The 19,082-nt window shown below is 44.8% G+C and overlaps 1 protein-coding gene across 6 annotated transcripts in view; it reads left to right on the top strand.

Moving 5' to 3' along the window:
* The window catches only part of DMD (dystrophin), a 1,886,383-nt gene that overhangs the window by 827,950 nt on the left and 1,039,351 nt on the right, over positions 1-19,082 (top strand). For all 6 annotated transcript variants that reach the window (XM_074968560.1, XM_074968534.1, XM_074968525.1 and 3 more), the window contains one exon: positions 18,103-18,275. In XM_074968560.1, the coding sequence (XP_074824661.1) occupies positions 18,103-18,275 (173 nt within the window). The remainder of the gene's footprint in view (positions 1-18,102; positions 18,276-19,082) is intronic.

The raw sequence follows: 19,082 nt of genomic DNA, 5'->3' as shown, positions 1-19,082 counted from the left end.
TTCATTTAGAACATTGATTTTCAAACTGTGGGGGATGCCCTTTGAGGGGCTTGGGATGTGATTATTGGATGAGTGTGGTGGGTTTTCGGGCTGCAGCCAGCTGGATGTTTGGTGGGGGGAAGGCCAGAAGAAGGGGGAGAAGGCTTAGGGAGTCCCCAGTGGTTGTGGTTTGAGGGATGGGAGTGCAGTCCTCCCGCCCTGCCCCAGAAGCCTCTTCTCTCCTCCCTGTATCCTCTCCCCTCTGCTGCCCTGCCCTGGCCCAGACACCCAACTGTCGGCAACCCTGCGTATTTTAAATTCTCCACAACCTGGGAGACCAAGAGACTCTGGGTTGGGAGGAAGTAGGAAGAGGAACCCTGATTGCTCTGATATGCACTGTGATGCCATGGGCTCCTCTGGGGATGGAGCTAGCTGGGTCCTGCCAACGCCCCTGGTGTGAATCACCCACTCCTTTTGGTGATTCACTTTGTGTCCTGGATGTGCAGGAGGTTTTTTTGCGGGGGTGAGGGGAGGGGGAGAGCATTGGGGACTATTATGTGACTCCCATGAAGAAGGGTTGTGGAGCAAAAAAAAAAGTTGGGGAACCCCTGATTTAGAAATAGATATATATTGGTTAATGGAAATGTTTTGTTTTTTTTATAAAAAAGTACTTGATAGCATTGTGAATGAAAACTAATCCTTAGCAAATGTGAATTAACATTTTCCCAGTAACAGAAATGAATGATCCCTTTTTGTAATGTACAACATTAAATGGTATGTATATTCTGTGTCTTATATCCATGTCTATAAAAGTGTATCATTTAAGCTGGATTCCTTTCATAGTATGCCACTTCAGTACTCAATCATATTTCAACTTTGAAATCAAAATGTTCGTGTTTTAAGGCTACTCGGCATGTACAGTTAAATTGTATGCAATTTCTTTGTTTCTTTCACTGTCTTGCATTTAGTAGGAACATATTTTATATTAAGACTTGAGTCTGCAAACACTTATGGATAATTTTTTTCAGTAACTGTTATCACTGAAATCAATATGATTATTACCATGAGAAAAATGGCTCACATGCATCAGTATTTGTAGGGTCCATAATATCTTAAAATAGCCTTACCTAATATAATATTTCTGGTCAGCCTTCTTGTAAATTTATTTCATCCTTTTTTAAATCCAGGACTCTTTTCTGATCTACTTTATGTATAATCTCCCTTCTCTTCTCCATTTTATGCATGATAATTTTTGTCCCTTCATATATCCCCATTTTATACATACATCCAACAGCTTTCTTTATGTCATCCTTCTACAGTAAGTCATTTCAGTCTACACCAAATGCACTATAATTACTCTGCACCTACCGTTCTCACAGCCAGACTACTTTTCGTAATCCTCTCTAAATCTGCTTTATTAAAAAATTATCCATATCAAATATTATATTTCAGTTCCAGTACAAATTTTAAAATTGTAATTAAGTTGTGGATTTTTTCCCTGCCATTCATGAGTGCTACAACCTGTACTGTTGCCAATTTTGATGTCAGTATAAAAACTGTGAGATGTCATTTCAGATTTAGTATTCATGTAAGGACAGTGCATCTTCCTACATATATTTTGGTTGCCAAAAAATTATTTGCATTTTGTAAATGAAATTCACATCTGGATCATATCAAGTGATCCCAGGCAACAAATACAGGAATCAGGAAATACAACTTAATGAAGAAACACTGAACATGAAGTTTAAAATGGTTTTCTGCTGTAGTTCAGCAAAACCTAATTAACTACAACTTGGAAGTCAGACTGATTGAATACACTTCCCAACTTGATCTATCAGTAATGTGATGCTTGGTGCACGAATGGCCAAAGAATTGGATTTGTCCAGAGTGTTGTCCTCAGCTGCCAGATAAAGACAAATTCAAGATAGCGAAAATGAACTGGAGTATGAGTCTCTAGTGTTCCGATTTCTCTTTTTCAAGGGCAATGAGATGGATCCACTCCCCAAAGGCTGCTGTCACTTCAGCTGCTAATGGGTTTCTCTAATCCTTTATTCTTAGAAATGAAAGTTGTGTGCACTTTTGTTAACAAGGTTACAAAATCTCCCAAGGCCCTCTTGATATCTAAAACAACTTAAAGCGATTTTTTCATCTTGAAAAATGGAAGGGATATATGTGTGTTTATGCACTCACTTTCTCTCTCTTTCCTGGATCATTGGATGTGATCCAGCTGTGAATTTCATGAACAAAAAGGCAAATTTAATGTGTGTGTGTGTGTGTGTATATATATATATATATATATATATGCATCCATGTTCTAAATAACAGGAGATAAAATCTGGTGTATTGTTATGGGTTGTATACCCCACACTGGTAGAGAAAGAATCAGGAGAGCAATTAGTGCACCTGGTTGCACCTGCAGGTTGGCCCTGGCCCAGATTAAGATTAGGGCCATCTGGGGGCAGAATTAAGGAGCAGGGTGACTGTGATGGGTTCCCCCCAGGGTGCCACCTGGAATTGGGGTATCACTGAGCCCCCTGACCCACGAGCCTGGGCTCCCTCTCACACTGTACTGCTGTGACAAGCTGCAAAGCCCTCCAGCCTGCACTTTCATCCTCATACATACAGGTAGAGACACACCCAGCTGCAGTTACATGCAGGCTCTTTGACCAGCCCTTACAGAGGAAGGCTACAGACCTAAGGCAACTCCCAGCTCCTCAGGTACGCACCTCCTCTGAAGTATAATCCCAAAACTATACTGTCTTTTGTTGCACAGGGAACTTTACAGCATAAACTCATAAAATTTGCCCCCTCCCTCAATGTGGAGAGGAATATGCAACAACCTTTGCCCCTGAGTTATGATTCTTCTTCAAGTGATTGTTCATGTCCATTCAACTTACGTGTGTGTGCTTGCTACATGCACCAGTGCCAGAAGTTTTTCCCTCAGTAGTATCGTAGGAGACCTGCTCTGGCACCCCCTGGAGTGGCATGCGTATGCTGTAGCACATCGGGTAACGCTGGCTCCCTCAGTTCCTTCTTGCCACCAGTGATGGTGCATGGAACTGGTGCTGCTTCAGCTAGAGCTGTTGCTTTTCGTTCGTTCAAATTCATTTACCTCTTGCAAATATTACTGTATATAGTTTCCCTCTAGTTTAGTTCAACATATTTGTTAAGTTCGAGACTTAGTAGGTCTCTAAAGGGACTTTGCCTCGGGATGGTGCATGCCCCTGTCCCCAGGCTTTAAACCCTGCGATCACTGTAAAAGGCCCATGCCCATTAGCCATCCACATAATAGTTGTTTAAGGTGCTTGGGCAAAGGTCACATTAGTGATAAGTGCAAAATCTGCAAGTCCTTCAAGCCCAGGATGAAGAAGGAGTGTGAAATTAATTTGAAGACACTCCTCATGGAGTCTGTCCTTACCCCGATGCCAGAGCAACGCTCCGATTAGGAGCCGAGCACCATGACCTCGGTGCGCAGCACCACACTGGTACCATCTATGAGCCAGCACCAGTCTCTTTCCATGGCTCCAGACAAAAAGTCTAGAAAGATGAGGTGAGGAAGGTCTCCAGCTTCCTGCGAGGGAAAGGACAATTCTGGGGTGGACCAAGGCCCTATCTCTGGTGCTTCTTCACCCCCTTGGGAATCCTGGGCCCCAACTCAGGTCAAGCGGTGTAACCCAGCCCACTCCCCATCAGCTACCCCAGCTAGCAGTGGAGGTCCTTGTCAGCTCTGAGTGCCGTCCTTACTGGAGGCCCTCCAAGCAGCTCAAGACATTATATCCCTCCCGGTGCCACCCACTCTGGCCCCTGCGGGGTCCCGGTCCTGGGGTAAACCCATATTGGGACCACCACAGTCTCCACCTTTCCGGCAGCGCTCCCTGTCACAGGGGATGTCCCGCCAACAGTCACCCTCTTGCAGCCAACACGCTTCTGACCATGATAGGCAGATGCTTCATAGCCACATCTAGTCTCCAGACCTTGGACAAGGGCAGAGAGGCTCGAGGTGCGGCTCGCTGGTAACTGGGTGCAGACCTCTGGAGGCACGCTCCCCTGCCCCGGCAGGAGTTTCAGAGTCGGCGCCTGGAATCTCCGTGGCACCGGTCCTGCTCCAGGGACAGGTCAAGGGACTGACAGTACCACTTCCCGGATTGCCCAGGGTGGCATCACCATGTGCGGCTACATCTTCACGATGCCAAACCCACTTTAGTTCCCCATCTCGCTTCACATTAAGCATGAGGCATAGATCGCCAGCTGTTGCAGATCCGCCGAGTGCCCCCTGGTCACTGAGGCCCTGATCCAGATGCTCGTCAATGTCAGCCAGATCCAACTCTGGGCAGGGCCGGGGGGCGACTGGTACCAATCAGGACAGAGCCACCAATCAGCCCTGTCCTGGTCATAGGGGAGCGACTGCTCAGGCTCTGGCCAGGTTCGGAGCAACATTCACTAATGGCGGGACAGACTCCAGCACCTACAGTGCAGACTACATAGGCAGCAACACAGCCGGACTCGTGGCCTCAGACTCCGTCATCGGCACAGCGGTACCCATGGGGGTTCACTCAGCCCTCTCAGGCCACCCGCTCGGTATTCGGAGTTTCGGAGAGCCTGGGTACCGCCCTGTCCCACCCCTACTCCAGCCCAAGAGGCCTTGGCTGCAGGCACCCCGCAGGCTCAGAGGAAGTGGACAAGCAAGCTGCCCGACCACCTATGGGTGCAGAGGACCCCTTGGTACCGGCTTCCTCCTCCTCGTCGCCAGATGAGGCCATAGTGGGGCCCCCTCCACTGATGCCCCAGGATGATGCTAAAGCACATCAGGAGCTGTTAAAGAGGGTTGCTGCCAACCTGGGCCTCCAGGTGGAGGAGTTAGAGGAACCCGCATACTTCCTCTTTAATGTTCTCTGCCTGTGCCCTGTGGCCCCAGCCAGGGTAGCTTTGCCCCTACATGAGGGGGTCACTAAAATTACAAATGCCCTCTGGCAAACGCCCTCCTTCTTGCGTCCGATCTCCAAGAGGGTGGAGCACAAGAATTTTGTGCCATTCGAAGGCCATCAATACCTTTATACCCACCCTGCTCCCAATTCCCTAGTGGTAGAGCCATTAACCACAAGGAGAGACAAGGTTAACCGGGGGCTACCCCTAAGAATAAAGACTCAAGGAGACTAGACTTGTTTGGGTGTCAAGTTTATTCATTCTCCAGTCTACAGTTAAGGGTGGACAACCATCAGGCCTTACTAGGGTGCTATGATTTTAATATGTGGCAGGCCATGACCAAGTTCGAGAGCACCCTTCCTGAGGCTTCTAGGAAGGAGTTCCGAGAGATCCTGGATGACGGCTTGACTGCTGCCAGAGCATCCTTCCGGGTGGCATCGGACGCTGCAGACACCACCGCCTGTACCATGGCATCAGCCATCTCATTGTGCAGGCCTTCATGGCTGCTCCTCTCTGGTCTTTCCTCTGAGGCTCAGCAGTCAATGCAAGACCTCCCTTTCAACGGGCACCCCCTGTTCGCAGAACAGACGGATGTTAAACTCCATGGCCTGAAAGATTTCTGTACAACCCTAAAAACACTGGGCCTGAATGTCCGCGGCCCTGCCCGCAAGTGGTTTAAGTCGCAGGAGTCTCAGAGCCAAGGGAGCCACCCTCGTCAGGAGCCTCCCCACAAAACATCCAGGGGCTACAAGAAACACCCTGGCCACAAACCCCTGTGTATATCCCAGGCAGGCTTGACCTGCAGTAAGCAGACCGGCAAGCGACTGTTTTGTGGGTATGCCAGAGGCTGACATACTGGATCCTTCCTTCCCTCTGTTTGCCAATTGCCTTTCTTCCTTCCTCCCTGCATGGGCATCTATAACATCAGACTGATAGGTCTTCCATAAGGTGGTGCAAGGCTACACCCTTCAGTTACTTTCTACCCCCCCTTTCCGCCCCCTCCTTGTCCCTCTTCAGGGATCCCTCTCATGAGAATCTTCTCATACAGGAGGTAGAGGGTCTTCTACAGCTGGGTGTGGTGGACGTAGTTCCTGTGGAATACAAGAACAAGGGGTTCTAGTCCCAATACTTTTTAATCCCCAAAGCCAAGAGCAGTCTGCGGCCCATACTAGACCTGCGGGACTTGAACTGCTACTTAGTGAAACTGAAGTTCTGCCTGTGTCTCCCTGGCTTCCATCATCCCCTCCCTGGATCTGGAAAACTGGTACGCCGCCCTCAGTCTGAAAGATGCATACTTCCACATTGCCATCTTCGAGGGACACAGACACTTCCTCCGGTTCACGGTTGGTCCCGACCACTATCAGTTCATGGTCCTGCCATTTGGCCTAGCGACAGCACCATGGGTATTTACCAAGTGCATGTTGGTGGTGGTGGCTTACCTCAGACATTGGGGTATCCAGATCTATCTGTACCTCGACGACTGGCTCATGAAGAGCAACTACAGGACTAAGGTCATAGGGGATGTCATGGTGCTGCTAGCCACATGCCGTCACCTCGGTCTGTTGGTGAATGACAAAAAATCCACGTTAGTTCCAGTACAGAGGATAGAATTCATTGGAGCAGTGCTCAACTTGGCCTGCGCCAGGGCGTTCCTACCACTGGAGAGATTCAGGGCACTGACGGACCTCATCACGGAAGTCTCCACCTTTCCCCGACAACGGCCAGAGCTTGCCTATGCATACTAGGTCACATGGCAGTGTATGCATATGTGCTGTGCCATGCCAGGCTCCGGATGGGACCCCTGCAGCAATGGCTGGTGATGGTCTGCTCCCAGTTGAGGGACCACCCGGAGAAGGTAGTCATCACCCCCATGACAGTTCTTACCTTACTGTAATGGTGGACCAACCCTGGGCAAGTCCTGGAAGGAGTTCCCTTCATCAGCACTCCTCAGTCAACTTTGTTTCGGATGCCTCGGACCTTGGCTGGGGGGAAGACCTGGGCACCCTCCAGACCCAAGGTATATGGTCCCCAGAGGAGTCGACACTACACATAAATGCCAAAGAGCTCAGGGTGCTGTGCAGAGCAGTCTTCTACCTCATCTGTCGGGCAGAGTGGTCAGAGTCCTCACGGACAACACTGCCTCGATGTTCTATACCAACAGGCAAGGTGGAGCGCAATCCTCAGCCCTCTGCCAAGAGACACTCCATCTCTGGGACTTCTGCATTGACCACTGAATCCATCTAGAAGCATGTCACCTTTCGGGTGCCAGAAACACGCTAGCATATCACCTAAGCAGGGACTTCTCCTCTCACCACAAGTGGGTGCTTCACCCAGAGTTGTGGAACTCCCAAGTGGATTTTTTTCGCCACCAGGCAGAACAGGAAGTGCAACAGGTTTTGCTTCAGATAGGGTTTGGGCAAGTGCTCCCTCTCCAATGCCTTACTCGTGCTGTGGGCACGAAGCCTGATGTATGCATTCCCTCCAATTCCGCTCATCAACAAGGTCCTCGTGAAAATCAAGAGGGACAAGGCGCAGGTTATCATGATTGCCCCGGTGCTTGCTAGCACTGGTTAGGGACGCAATCCCTTCCTGGCCCCTGCCAAACTGGCTGGATCTGCTGTCACAGGATCATGGCTGACTCTTGCACCCCACCCTCGCATCCCTATACCTCACGGCATGGATGTTCGTGGCTGAACCTGTATGAATGGGGTCCAGCAGGTCCTCCTCGAGAGTAGAAAACCCTCGACTAGGCAGACCTACCTGGCAAAGTGGATGAGGTTCTCCCCCTGGGTAGCTGAATGGGGCATCTCCCCTTTGCATTCTTCGGTGCAGTTGATCTTGGGCTTAACGAACCAGGGCCTGGCGCACTCCTCTATCAGGGTGCATCTGGCAGCCATTTCGGCTTTTCATCCACCAATCCAGGGGCAGACTGTGTTCTCCCATGACATGACGGTCAGGTTCCTTAGAGGTCTTGAGAGGCTCTTCCCTCAAGTCCGGTCCCCAGTCTCTCAGTAGGATCTCAACTTGGTTCTGTCCAGGCTCACAGGTCTGGCCTTTGAGCCTTTGGCCTCATGCTCCCTATCTCACCTGTCATGGAAGGTGGCTTTCCTGGAGGCAGTGACGTTGACTAGGCAAGTCTCTGAGCTGAGAGCCCAGACCTCAGAAACACCATACATGGTCATTTATAAGGACAAGGTCCACCTCTGGCCCCACCAGGCTTTTCTTCCTGAAGTAGTGTCCGCTTTCCACGTGAGCCAGGACATATTTCTTCCGGTCTTCTGGCCTAAGCCTCAGGCTTCCAAGTCTGAACATTTTGGCTTGAATCTTTTAGCAAGCGAAAAGCATATTCATTTCTTTATTTTCATTTTTAAAGTTTTGGAAACTTGTTCTAAATGATACAGATCAAAATGCTCAGGCTTGGGAGCCTGAGATTAGATACACAAGTTATTATTTAGATGCTGAAATAAATTGTCTAATTTTTCAGCAGCACTGAGAGTGTAAAACTCATTTTAGGGTCAATGAGAGCTGTCGGTGCTCAGCAACTAAGAAAATCAAGCCACTTATTGAGGTGTTCCTTCATGGACTGAAGGGTCTTATCTTCATTAATATTTCAGTCACCCCCTATTATTTATAATATATATTAAATATAATACTCTTAGTAATAGAGGAGTTAAATTCAGGATGCTGTTACTTTAATATTCAAGATATGTGGTCTTGGTAACATTTGGAGGTGCTGGAGATGATGGCTGCCTTTGTACCTCATTGATGTCTCCCAACTTCAGTATTCATAACACTTAATTACTAATTTTCCAAAGCTTAAACAGACAAGTCCTGGGTTTATAAAGACCTTCCTAATCCAGAATGGAGTTCAACCCAAGATGCTGCAGAGTGAAATCCCCATGTTCTATGTGGTGTTCAGACAGAGTTGCTGCACTATCTGTAAGGAAGAAGATATTCTTCATCCTTTAAATCACCATAGAACAGATCTACTGTGACTTCTGCTTCCCATCTCTGTTAAATATAAGTCATTGTCTTCAGGATCAGAGAAGTCAAACCACCATTCATGGTAGAGGCTTTAAGTAGCCTTCTCCTCACTTTTATTCTCCCAATACAGTCCCTCTCTTTCCTTGACCATAGGCACTATTCCCTGCTGGTTCTCTTGGGGGCATAAGCAACCCCTCTTCCCCCCAAAAGCAGAGAAGATAGAGTCATCATTGGATGCAAAAAAGGGATACATCTCCATTATCCTAATGGCTTGCTGCACCACCCTTGTACTCTGGGGAACATAGAGATTCTTCCTCCGTAAGGAGCCACCTCTGATACAGATCATTAGCTACAAGCCATAAACAAACTTGTATATGTTAGTGTACTAAGCAACTGTACTAATGCTGTGTAAAAATGGCACTGTCACAGAGTGACTGGCCTTCTGATAAGGATAATATATTATAATATTATCCTTATAGGTTTAGCCTCATTTGTGACTCATTCAAGCCTTCTCCCTAGGTGGGCAAATGTAGTGTAGCCACATGACAGGTAAGTCATGTGCTTAAATCAGTCCAGGTCTGGATATAAAAGAGACGCCTCCAGAGGGGCAAAGCAGAAAAGTGAAGGCCTGCCTGCTCACCTCTCCAAGTCCAGGGGGGAAAGGGGATGCTCAAAGAAGCCAAGTGAGGGCTGCATATTAATTATCAGCACAGATCCTAGAAGGAGGGCTGTGAGATTCCTGAACTAAGAAGGGAAAACCCTCCTGTCTGGATAGGGAGTGTCTACACTGAAGAGCTGCAGTGGTGCAGCTGCAGCACTGCAGCTGGACCACTGTAGCATTTTAACTGTAGATGTACCCTAAATTCCCCTCATTTACACCTGTGCAGCTCCAGTGAGGGTTATGGTATTGCACAGGTGTCATTGAGGAAAGAATTTGCCTTTTGGTGGTGGTGATGTGTGGCAAGTTAAATCCCCATGTTAACTTTCAGTTCCCTAGATGACCTTGCAGGGCTCACAATTGGAAACTAAACATTTTTTCTCATTGCAATCAGAGCCTGCTTTTAATTAAAAAAATAATAAATGAGATAATATAAAATTGACTAATAATTCTTGCTGCTTTGTTCCTTTTTCACCTAAAAGACATTGATTTTATTTTGACTTTTAAATTAGACTTATTCTCTTTCTGAAGTGATTTAGAGAATGAAGTGGCTGTGATGCCAAAATAATCATCATTATTATTATTATCATAATTCCAGCTATCAGTGGTATCCAATGTTTTACCTGTTTTTAGAAAAGTTGCTGGATGTTATTTCAGAAGTGACACATAGTATCTTAAATTAGCTGAACAAGTTCATTCAGATAGACTAGTAAAGCTAGACATGTGTGGCAGAGGGAAAGCAACATGGATTACATAAAGGAAGCCTATTAATGCTCTTTGAATGAGTCATATAATAATGACTAAAGAAGAACCAATTAATACAATGTATTTGTATTTTTAAAGGCCTTAGTAGTGTTTATGATGAAAAATAAATCCTCACAAAATCGAGGTAAAACTGTCATATATTAAAAATTGAAAGCGAAAATGAAGAGTTACAGGTGAGATTCTCAAAAAGAAAAGGAGGACTTGTGGCACCTTAGAGACTAACAAATTTATTTGAGCATAAGCTTTCGTGAGCTACAGCTCACTTTATCGGATGCATTCAGTGGAAATGCATCCAATGAATGCATCCAATGAAGTGAGCTGTAGCTCACGAAAGCTTATGCTCAAATAAATTTGTTAGTCTCTAAGTGCCACAGGTACTCCTTTTCTTTTTGCGGATACAGACTAACACAGCTGCTACTCTGAAACAGGTGAGATTCTGTGCTACATTTCCAAGAAGCACAGCGCAGGAGGAGAGGTGGAGAATAAGATGGCTGTAAGACCTGTAAGGCCTCCAGCATAAATTAAACAGTCCTGGGGACATGTCTCAGTTATGACAGCCTTACCAGGACTACCCACAGTGCTGCCTGAAATCTCCACACAACTGCCTACTTCAATCGCACCACCAACATGCTTGGCCTGTCCCTGGTATGTCCCCTAAGCCATGGTTGCCATGGGGATTCTTGCAGGTCAGTTTTAGTCTTTTGCAATGCATGTGTTGGAGGATTCTCCCCTGAATGGAGACAGGGCTTTTACTGCCCTTATGTGCAACTCCAGCTCTTTAACCTGGTCCCTGTAGGTCAGGTGAGGTGCTCACTCTAGGAATATATAGATATAGATCAGTTTTCTATATGGAATAAGATTAATAGTAGGTTAAGTCAAATACCTGTACAAAGACAAATGTTGTTTAATGTGTTAAATAGCTGGAAAAGAGGGGGAGCAGTGAGATGACAAAATTTGAAGATGACAGTTATTCTGGTGAAGACCAGGAAAAACATTGAGCAACTTCAGAAGCACCTGTTAAAGCTAGGCAACTGGACAATGTGATAGTAGGAGAAAATAACTAGACAAGTGCAAGGTTATGCAGTGTAATTGTGTAATGGCCCTTTCGGACAAGAAAAAGGTAGTGTGAGAGGTTAGTTAGCTCATTCCAAGTGTCCAGAAAACCAAAACAGATATTGGTAAGAAACAGATGGTCCTGAGGAATAGTTTGTGCCTGGGAGGGTGAAAGTATGGGAAGAAAACAGTCTATTTTTCCTTTACGGGCCAAGGACCAGGAGCCTTGTATTAGTGGGTGAAGCAAGGCTTCTCTCTGTCCTCACGGGTCCAGATAAGTGCTTGGGAAGGATTAAGGAAGTAGTCGAATGACTGGGTGGATGAATCTCAAAAAGAGGCTCAGAGCCCAGAAAAAAGAAGGACTCAGCCAGCGTACCGCCCCCAGAAAGAGGGCCATGAAACCCTGAAGTAAAAGGAGAGTTTGTGCGATGGGGAGGTTAGGACTTGAACTACACAGTCCACAAGCAGGGTTGTGGAAACCCTGAAGCTAGGTATAGGTGAAAAGGGACTAACTTTGGGACGATGAACTATGTTGAATAAATTATAATCCAAGAGAGGGGGAATTTTGTTTTAAAAGCGTTTTAAATATTTTTTCTTTTGTTGACTGTAAGTGGATTCTCAGACTCAGAGGGAAACTGAGGTGGGGTGTCTGTGGGGCCATCCCAGGCCACAAGCAGGCATTCTGTGATACACACATCAGAAGGAATATCTTAAATTACACATAACATTCATGAGTTCCTGTCATTGTTATGGGCTGTTCAACAAAACACCTTTCTCCAGGTGAAGCTGTAGTTCAAATCATAAATAATGTTATTCTGTATTATGGTAGAGTTAGAGAATAATATTGAAAATTTTATAACACTAGTATCTAAATCAATGGTACATCCTTACTTGGATACTGTAATTTTATTCAGATATAGAAGAAATAGAAAAGGTTCAGAGAAGGACAATAGAAATGTTAAATGCCTTAAACCCTTAACATGAGTATATTCTATTGACTTCAGCAGGGATACCTCTGTGAATAGGAATTATTCACATGAGCAAGGGTTTGCAGGATCAGACCTTTGCTTGGGCAACTTGTTTATTATACCTCCTTATGGTATGGTGTATACATTGATTGCACAATGTTGTACCTAAGTAATTAGTACATGCATATATCTTATGCCCACATGAAATAAAAAGTATAAGTCTTAATGCTCAGTGTGCAGTTTTCCCAGGATTCTGTAACAACAAAGTAGTCTTAAAGTTGGATGGAATATGGATTCATAGGAAGACACTGACAGAACCACTACAAAACAGACCATTCATGTTAATTATCCCTTTTCTTCTACTTGAAACAGAGACCTCCAAATCCTCTGCTGGTAGTGCCAATGCATGCTTTTTGGGACTGAGAGGAAGGTGGGGTCTGCATTTTTTTTCATGTGGCAAAACAGAGCTACTAAGGCCTAGTCAGAGGGCTGAGGGGGTTCATATAGTGCTAGTGGGAAATTTTAATTTTCTTTCTACTTCCTTCAAAACTGCTCAACCCTCTCCGCTCCAATCCTGCTGGTGATGTAAGAGTGCTGTCACCCACAAGCTGCCAGCTTGCTCCTCTCTTACAGTCAGTCCAATCAGCAGTCATCCCCACTATGCATGAAATACCACTTTGGAGCAGGGAGCCAACCACCAGCCAGAGAAGCTGTCATAAATATAAAGGGAAGGGTAAACACCTTTAAATCCCTCCTGGCCAGAGGAAAAACCCTTTCACCTGTAAAGGGTTAAGAAGCTAAGATAACCTCACTGGTACCTAACCAAAATGACCAATGAGGAGACAAGATACTTTCAAAGCTGGAGCGGGGGAAAAACAAAGGGTTCTCTCTGTCTGCATGATGCTTTTGCCGGGACCAGAGCAGGAATGCAGGTCAGAACTCCTGTAAAAAGTCAGTAAGCGATCTAGTTATATATGCGTTAGATTCTGTTTTGTTTAAATGGCTGATAAAATAAGTTGTGCTGAATGGAATGTATATTCCTGTTTTTATATCTTTTTGTAACTTAAGGTTTTGCCTAGAGGGATTCTCTATGTTTTGAATCTGATTACCCTGTAAGGTATTTACCATTCTGATTTTACAGAGGTGATTCTTTTACTTTTTCTTTAATTCTTAATGGGTTAAAATTCTTCTTTGAAGAACCTGATTGCTTTTCATTGTTCTTAAGATCCAAGGGTTTGGATCTGTGCTCACCTATGCAAATTGGTGAGGATTTTTATCAAGCCTTCTCCAGGAAAGGGGGTGTAGTGCTTGGGGGGATATTTTGTGGGGGAGACGTTTCCAAGTGGGCACTTCCCCTGTTCTTTGTGTAACACTTTGGTGGTGGCAGTGTTTAACCTAAGCTGGTAAGAATAAGCTTAGGGAGTCTTTCATGCAGGTCCCCACATCTGTACCCTAGAGTTCAGAGTGGGGAAGGAACCTTGACAGAAGCACTCTCTCATTAAGCAGAATTAAGAAACATCACCCCATTGCTCTTATCAGCTCTCAGCTCTGCGCTCAGTCTGAGGGTATGTCTACACTACGAAATTAGGTCGAATTTATAGAAGTCATTTGTTTAGAAATCAGTTTTATATATTCGAATGTGTGTGTCCCCACAGAAAATGCTCTAAGTGCATTAAGTGCATTAACTCGGCGGAGTGCTTCCACAGTACCGAGGCTAGAGTCGACTTCCGGAGCGTTGCACCTTGAGTAGCTATCCCACAGTTCCTGCAGTCTCCGCTGCCCATTGGAATTCTGGATTGAGATCCCAATGCCTGATGGGGCTAAAACATTGTCACGGGTGGTTCTGGGTACATATCGTCAGGCCCCCATTCCCTCCTTCCCTCCCTCCCTCCGTGAAAGCAAGGGCAGACAATCATTTCGCGCCTTTTTTCCTGAGTTACTTGTGCAGACGCCATACCACGGCAAGCATGGAGCCCGCTCAGCTCACTGTCACCGTATGTCTCCTGGGTGCTGGCAGACGCAGTACTGCATTGTTACACAGCAGCAGCAACCCATTGCCTTGTGGCAGCAGACAGTGCAATAAGACTGGTAGCCGTCATCGTCATGTCCGAGGTGCTCCTGGTCGCCTGTGTGAGGTCGATCAGGAGCGCCTGGGCAGACATGGGCGCAAGGACTAAATTTGGAGTGACTTGATCAAGTCATTCTCTTTAGTCCTGCAGTCAGTCCTATTGAACCATCTTATGGTGAGCAGGCAGGTGATATGGATTGCTAGCAGTCCTATTGCATCATCTTCTGCCGGGCAGGCAAGAGATGAGGATGGCTAGCAGTCCTATTGTACCATCTTCTGCCAAGCAGCCATGAGATGTGGATGGCATGCAATCCTTCTGCACTGTCTGCTGCCAGCCAAAGATTTAAAAGATAGATGGAGTGTAGCAAAACAAGAAATAGACCAGATTTGTTTTGTACTCATTTCAACCCCCGCACCGCCCCCTGTCTAGGGGACTCATTCCTATAGGTCACACTGCAGTCACTCACAGAGATGGTGCAGCAAGGTAAATCTAGCCATGTATCAATCAGAGGCCAGACTAACCTCCTTGTTCCAATAAGAACAATAACTTAGGTGCACCATTTCTTATTGGAACCCTCCATGAAGTCCTGCCTGAAATACTCCTTGATGTAAAGCCACCCCCTTTTTTGATTTTAGCTCCCTGTAAGCCAACCCTGTAAGCCATGTCCTCAGTCGCCCCTCCCTGCGTCAGAGCAACGGCAAACAATCGTGCATCTGAGTTGAGAGTGCTGTCCAGAGCAGTCACAATGGAGCACTCTGGGATAGCTCCCGGAGGCCAATACCGTCAAATTGTGTCCACAGTACCCCAAATTCGACCCGGCACGGCCGATTTAAGCGCTAATCCACTTGTCAGGGGTGGAGTAAGGAAATCGATTTTAAGAGCCCTTTAAGTCGAAATAAAGGGCTTCATCGTGTGGACAGGTGCAGGTTTACATCGATTTAACGCTGCTAAATTCGACCTAAAGTCCTAGTTTAGACCAGGGCTGAGGCCATACACTTCAGAAGAAAATGAGGGAGAGAAACAGAGATGCAGAGCAATGTGGGCAGAGTCTGGGCAGATAGTGGGTGGCTAGGGTATACTGGCAGGAGAAAAGATGAGTTGCAGGAAGGAAGTACCAAATGTGGACTCTGTCAAGCAGGAGTCTTGGCAAGCTTCAAAAGAGAGACTGATCTAATTCAGCGAGACCCTTCCAAACAGAACTACTACAGAGATACAAATGAAAAACAACTCACCAAGCAACATATGTATTTTTGTGGCACTGGAATCTGTGAAATGCTTATCTTGTGAATTGTTTCTAAGTCTCTAATATGTATAATGTTATGCTGAAGTTTTTTTTACATTTGGGTTATTCAGTAGAAAACCAATATTTGCAGCCTTCCACGTGCTGTAAAGACAAAGGAACCGAAGGAAAGTTGCGAATTATGGCTGTTTAGTAGATTGACCAATGTGCCAGAGGAGGTCAGCTACTTGAAGAAATAGTTTTCTCTGATACTCAGATTCATTCCATATTAATCCACAAAGGGAAATTTTCATTTTTTTAAAATTTTTTTAAAGGAAGTTTTATGCTGGAGTTACTAGTGCACCTTCTACTTTGCATTGGATTTTCCCAACAAATTCATGTTTAAAAAAAAAATTGGTAGAGCTGAAAGGGGGAAAAATGTGGTAGACCGGACCCCATCCATGGTATGGTTTAATGTCTTCATAAGTGTTTTATGCCTTTTCAGGAACAGGACAGGAGAGGCAGATGTTCAAAACATCACCCCATTTCTTTTTCCTAAGTATTAATTATGTCCTTCTCAGTCACCTGTCAAGAGGAGACAGATATTTGATACTCCCCAGAATCGAAACAAGTTCCTGACTTAGTGATATGGTTTTCCCAAATGAGCATTTGGAAGGGGCCTTGCAAGGAAGAACCCATATCTAATTAAGGATATTTGGGGGGACCTCTCACCTATATCCCCTCCATCTCACCTCTGTTGTTACAGATCCTGATTGGGTTGTAGAAGCTTATCCTTGGACATTATTAGGTTTTTAAGAATTAAGATGTGGAGGTTTAATTTTTACTTCCTGTACTCTCTTTGGGTTTATCCTATAGTTATGTCCTGTGCCCCTTCACCTTCCCTACTGAGACTTTGGACACACTGAGGAAGTATGACTGTCAGGAATAGTCAAAGATCTAAGTAGAGAAACTGAAAGGGACATTCCCAGGCATCCCAGAATTTACACTGAACTGACAATGAAGCAGAACTATTTGCTTTTCAGTAGTATTCTATAGATACTCATTCATGATCAGTAGACAAATTTTGAGTCAAGGTGATACAGTGGGTATAAGTTATTCGTGGTACTTATCACAAACACCCAGGAATCCTCAAAGCCTGGGTCTGCTAGAACCTCTTATTTTATTTTATTTATTTATTTTATGCCTGTGAATAGGCTGCTTGGGCTGCAATTGACAATACTACCACTACCACAAGTTTCGTCCGGCCACAGCCCACCAGAAGGGTATCACAATAGACTGTTTCACCTGCAGGCAGCTGGCACTGTGGTGGCAGAAGTAGGGGGACTTACATTCACCCTCACTAGGGGTAGCACCCATCCAAAGCAGATGTGAAACAACTTGTGGAAGGGCAGAAAGAGAGGAACGGGAAACCTTTTTGATATGAGAAGCAGCACCGAGGAGGACTTGAAAGAGGGAAAGGAAGGAAATGGACCACAGAGAGGAAGAGAGGTTGAAGGTTGTGAAGCTACATTCACTGACACTTGTAATGTGCTTTGGAATTCTTGGATGGAAGGCAGAATAGAAATAAAAATATTATGTATATATTACTTTACACAGTGTATAGTCAATCCACATAATTCTCTGTCACGGGATTTAATGGAGTGACTGGATGGATAATTTCAGGACCACTCACAACATCTGGAGTTTTGAAAGTTTAAGATAATAAAACAATTTTAAATATGCTTTAAGGGTCAGGAAACAATTCTGTCCTCTTCTCTTTTAGTCCACCAGTGCACACCATTCCATAGCTTGGTGCAATTTGGAGGATTTCACCTTCTTCTGAAACATCAAGAACTAACCACTTCTGTGGATAGAGAGTTAGACTATATGACTCAAAGTTCTGATCTAGAATGGCCAGTTCTATCTTGTGAACATAGATGGCACATTCAGCAAAATTTAGTGTCAGTGGTACTCAATGTACTAATTATTTCAGGCTGTTCCATTAATACCTGTGGCATGTGTACTGAACACAAGATCTCACGTATCAGAGACGTACAGCAGTAGTTAAACAGTTAAAGGTCCCTCCAGAAAATGAATGAGCATGGCTAGCTTGCTGGATCATTTCTCAGCAAACTTGATTAACCAGGTGGTGTTTTGGAAAGGATGTGCAATGTAAGTTAAAAGAGGGTTTTGTTCTATTTCCTTATGAATAAACTGGGTTAAAGTAGTAGTAACCTTAACACGTTATTTCCTGTGGAATTAATGACTAGCTGTGGTTAATGGCCCTCTGCTTCACCTCAAGCCATCAGTTCTCTCTGCAAGTTATTAATTCCCCAGGAAATGACTTGTGTCTCAATCATTATTGCTTAAGTATTGTAGGACTGTTATCATTGTCCAGGTTATTACGGTGTTTTTGTTTTGTTTATTTGCTTTTTAACAAGAGCTGATGTTTCTTTTTTTTTTTCTAAAAATTTGATGTTGCAGAAAGTTAAAGATAGTCTGGGGAGATTCTCAGGTCAGACTGAGGTTATTCGCAGCAAGAAGACATCAGCTTTGCAAAGTGCCACACCCGGGGAAGCTGCAAAGATACAGGAAACGCTGACTCGGCTTAATTTCCAGTGGGAAAAAGTTAACAAGATGTACAGGGACCGACAGGCGTAAGTAACTTCTTTATATTGTTATTTATGATGAAGCTCATTAACATTTGGCTTACTGGTGTGATTGCTTCAGCTTCTGGTATCTAAGCACAGGAACATACATATAATTTTTAAATTTAAATTCAAAGCAATTTTGTAAAATCTAAAAATATTTTGCCCAATTGCCACTTGTGTTGCACTTTATATAATGCTATGTGTGTGCATGGCCATTTGCAGACAACTAAAAATCATATACCTCTCCCCTGAAGATTTTATTGTCTTAAGGCACTGATAAAACAACTTTTCCATGCAAGAAAACCCCTTGTGCTCAATGAAAACACTAATGATTTCAGGATCTGACCCTATGGTGGGGTATAGTTTTGAAAAAATCCATTCCAGTTTTAGAGATGTTACAGGTTCCAGGATTATTCCCACGTGAAGTCCAAGGAATGTGTCTGGAATTGGTAATAACTCTACGCTGAGAATAATCTTTTTTAAATGCACCCACTGAATATGAGATATTAGACAGCAAGGGAGGGTAATAAACAAAGGTATTGGAAAAGGTAGTCAAGCAATAATACAGTGGTGATCAATCATGAGACCTATTTATTTCTTAAGTACATATATTTTTATTTTGTTTGGAATGTGCGTTGGAATGGAAATCAGGTGTGATGGGGTAAGTTGCCAAACCTGCCTTACTAATTAAAGTCTTGTTTGTGCTAGTAATATAACATATGGCTAGCAATCCAGTAATTCATTTTATGCCCCATATACAAATCTATATTTAAAGCTTTTGGCATCCTTTACTAAAATGTCGAGGTTCCTCTA

Source organism: Natator depressus, chromosome 1 (genome assembly GCF_965152275.1).
Source record: "Natator depressus isolate rNatDep1 chromosome 1, rNatDep2.hap1, whole genome shotgun sequence".
In the NCBI taxonomy this organism is placed as follows: Eukaryota; Metazoa; Chordata; order Testudines; family Cheloniidae; genus Natator; species Natator depressus.
Note: the sequence above shows the minus strand (reverse complement) of the source record. Positions and strands in the feature narration are given on the sequence as shown.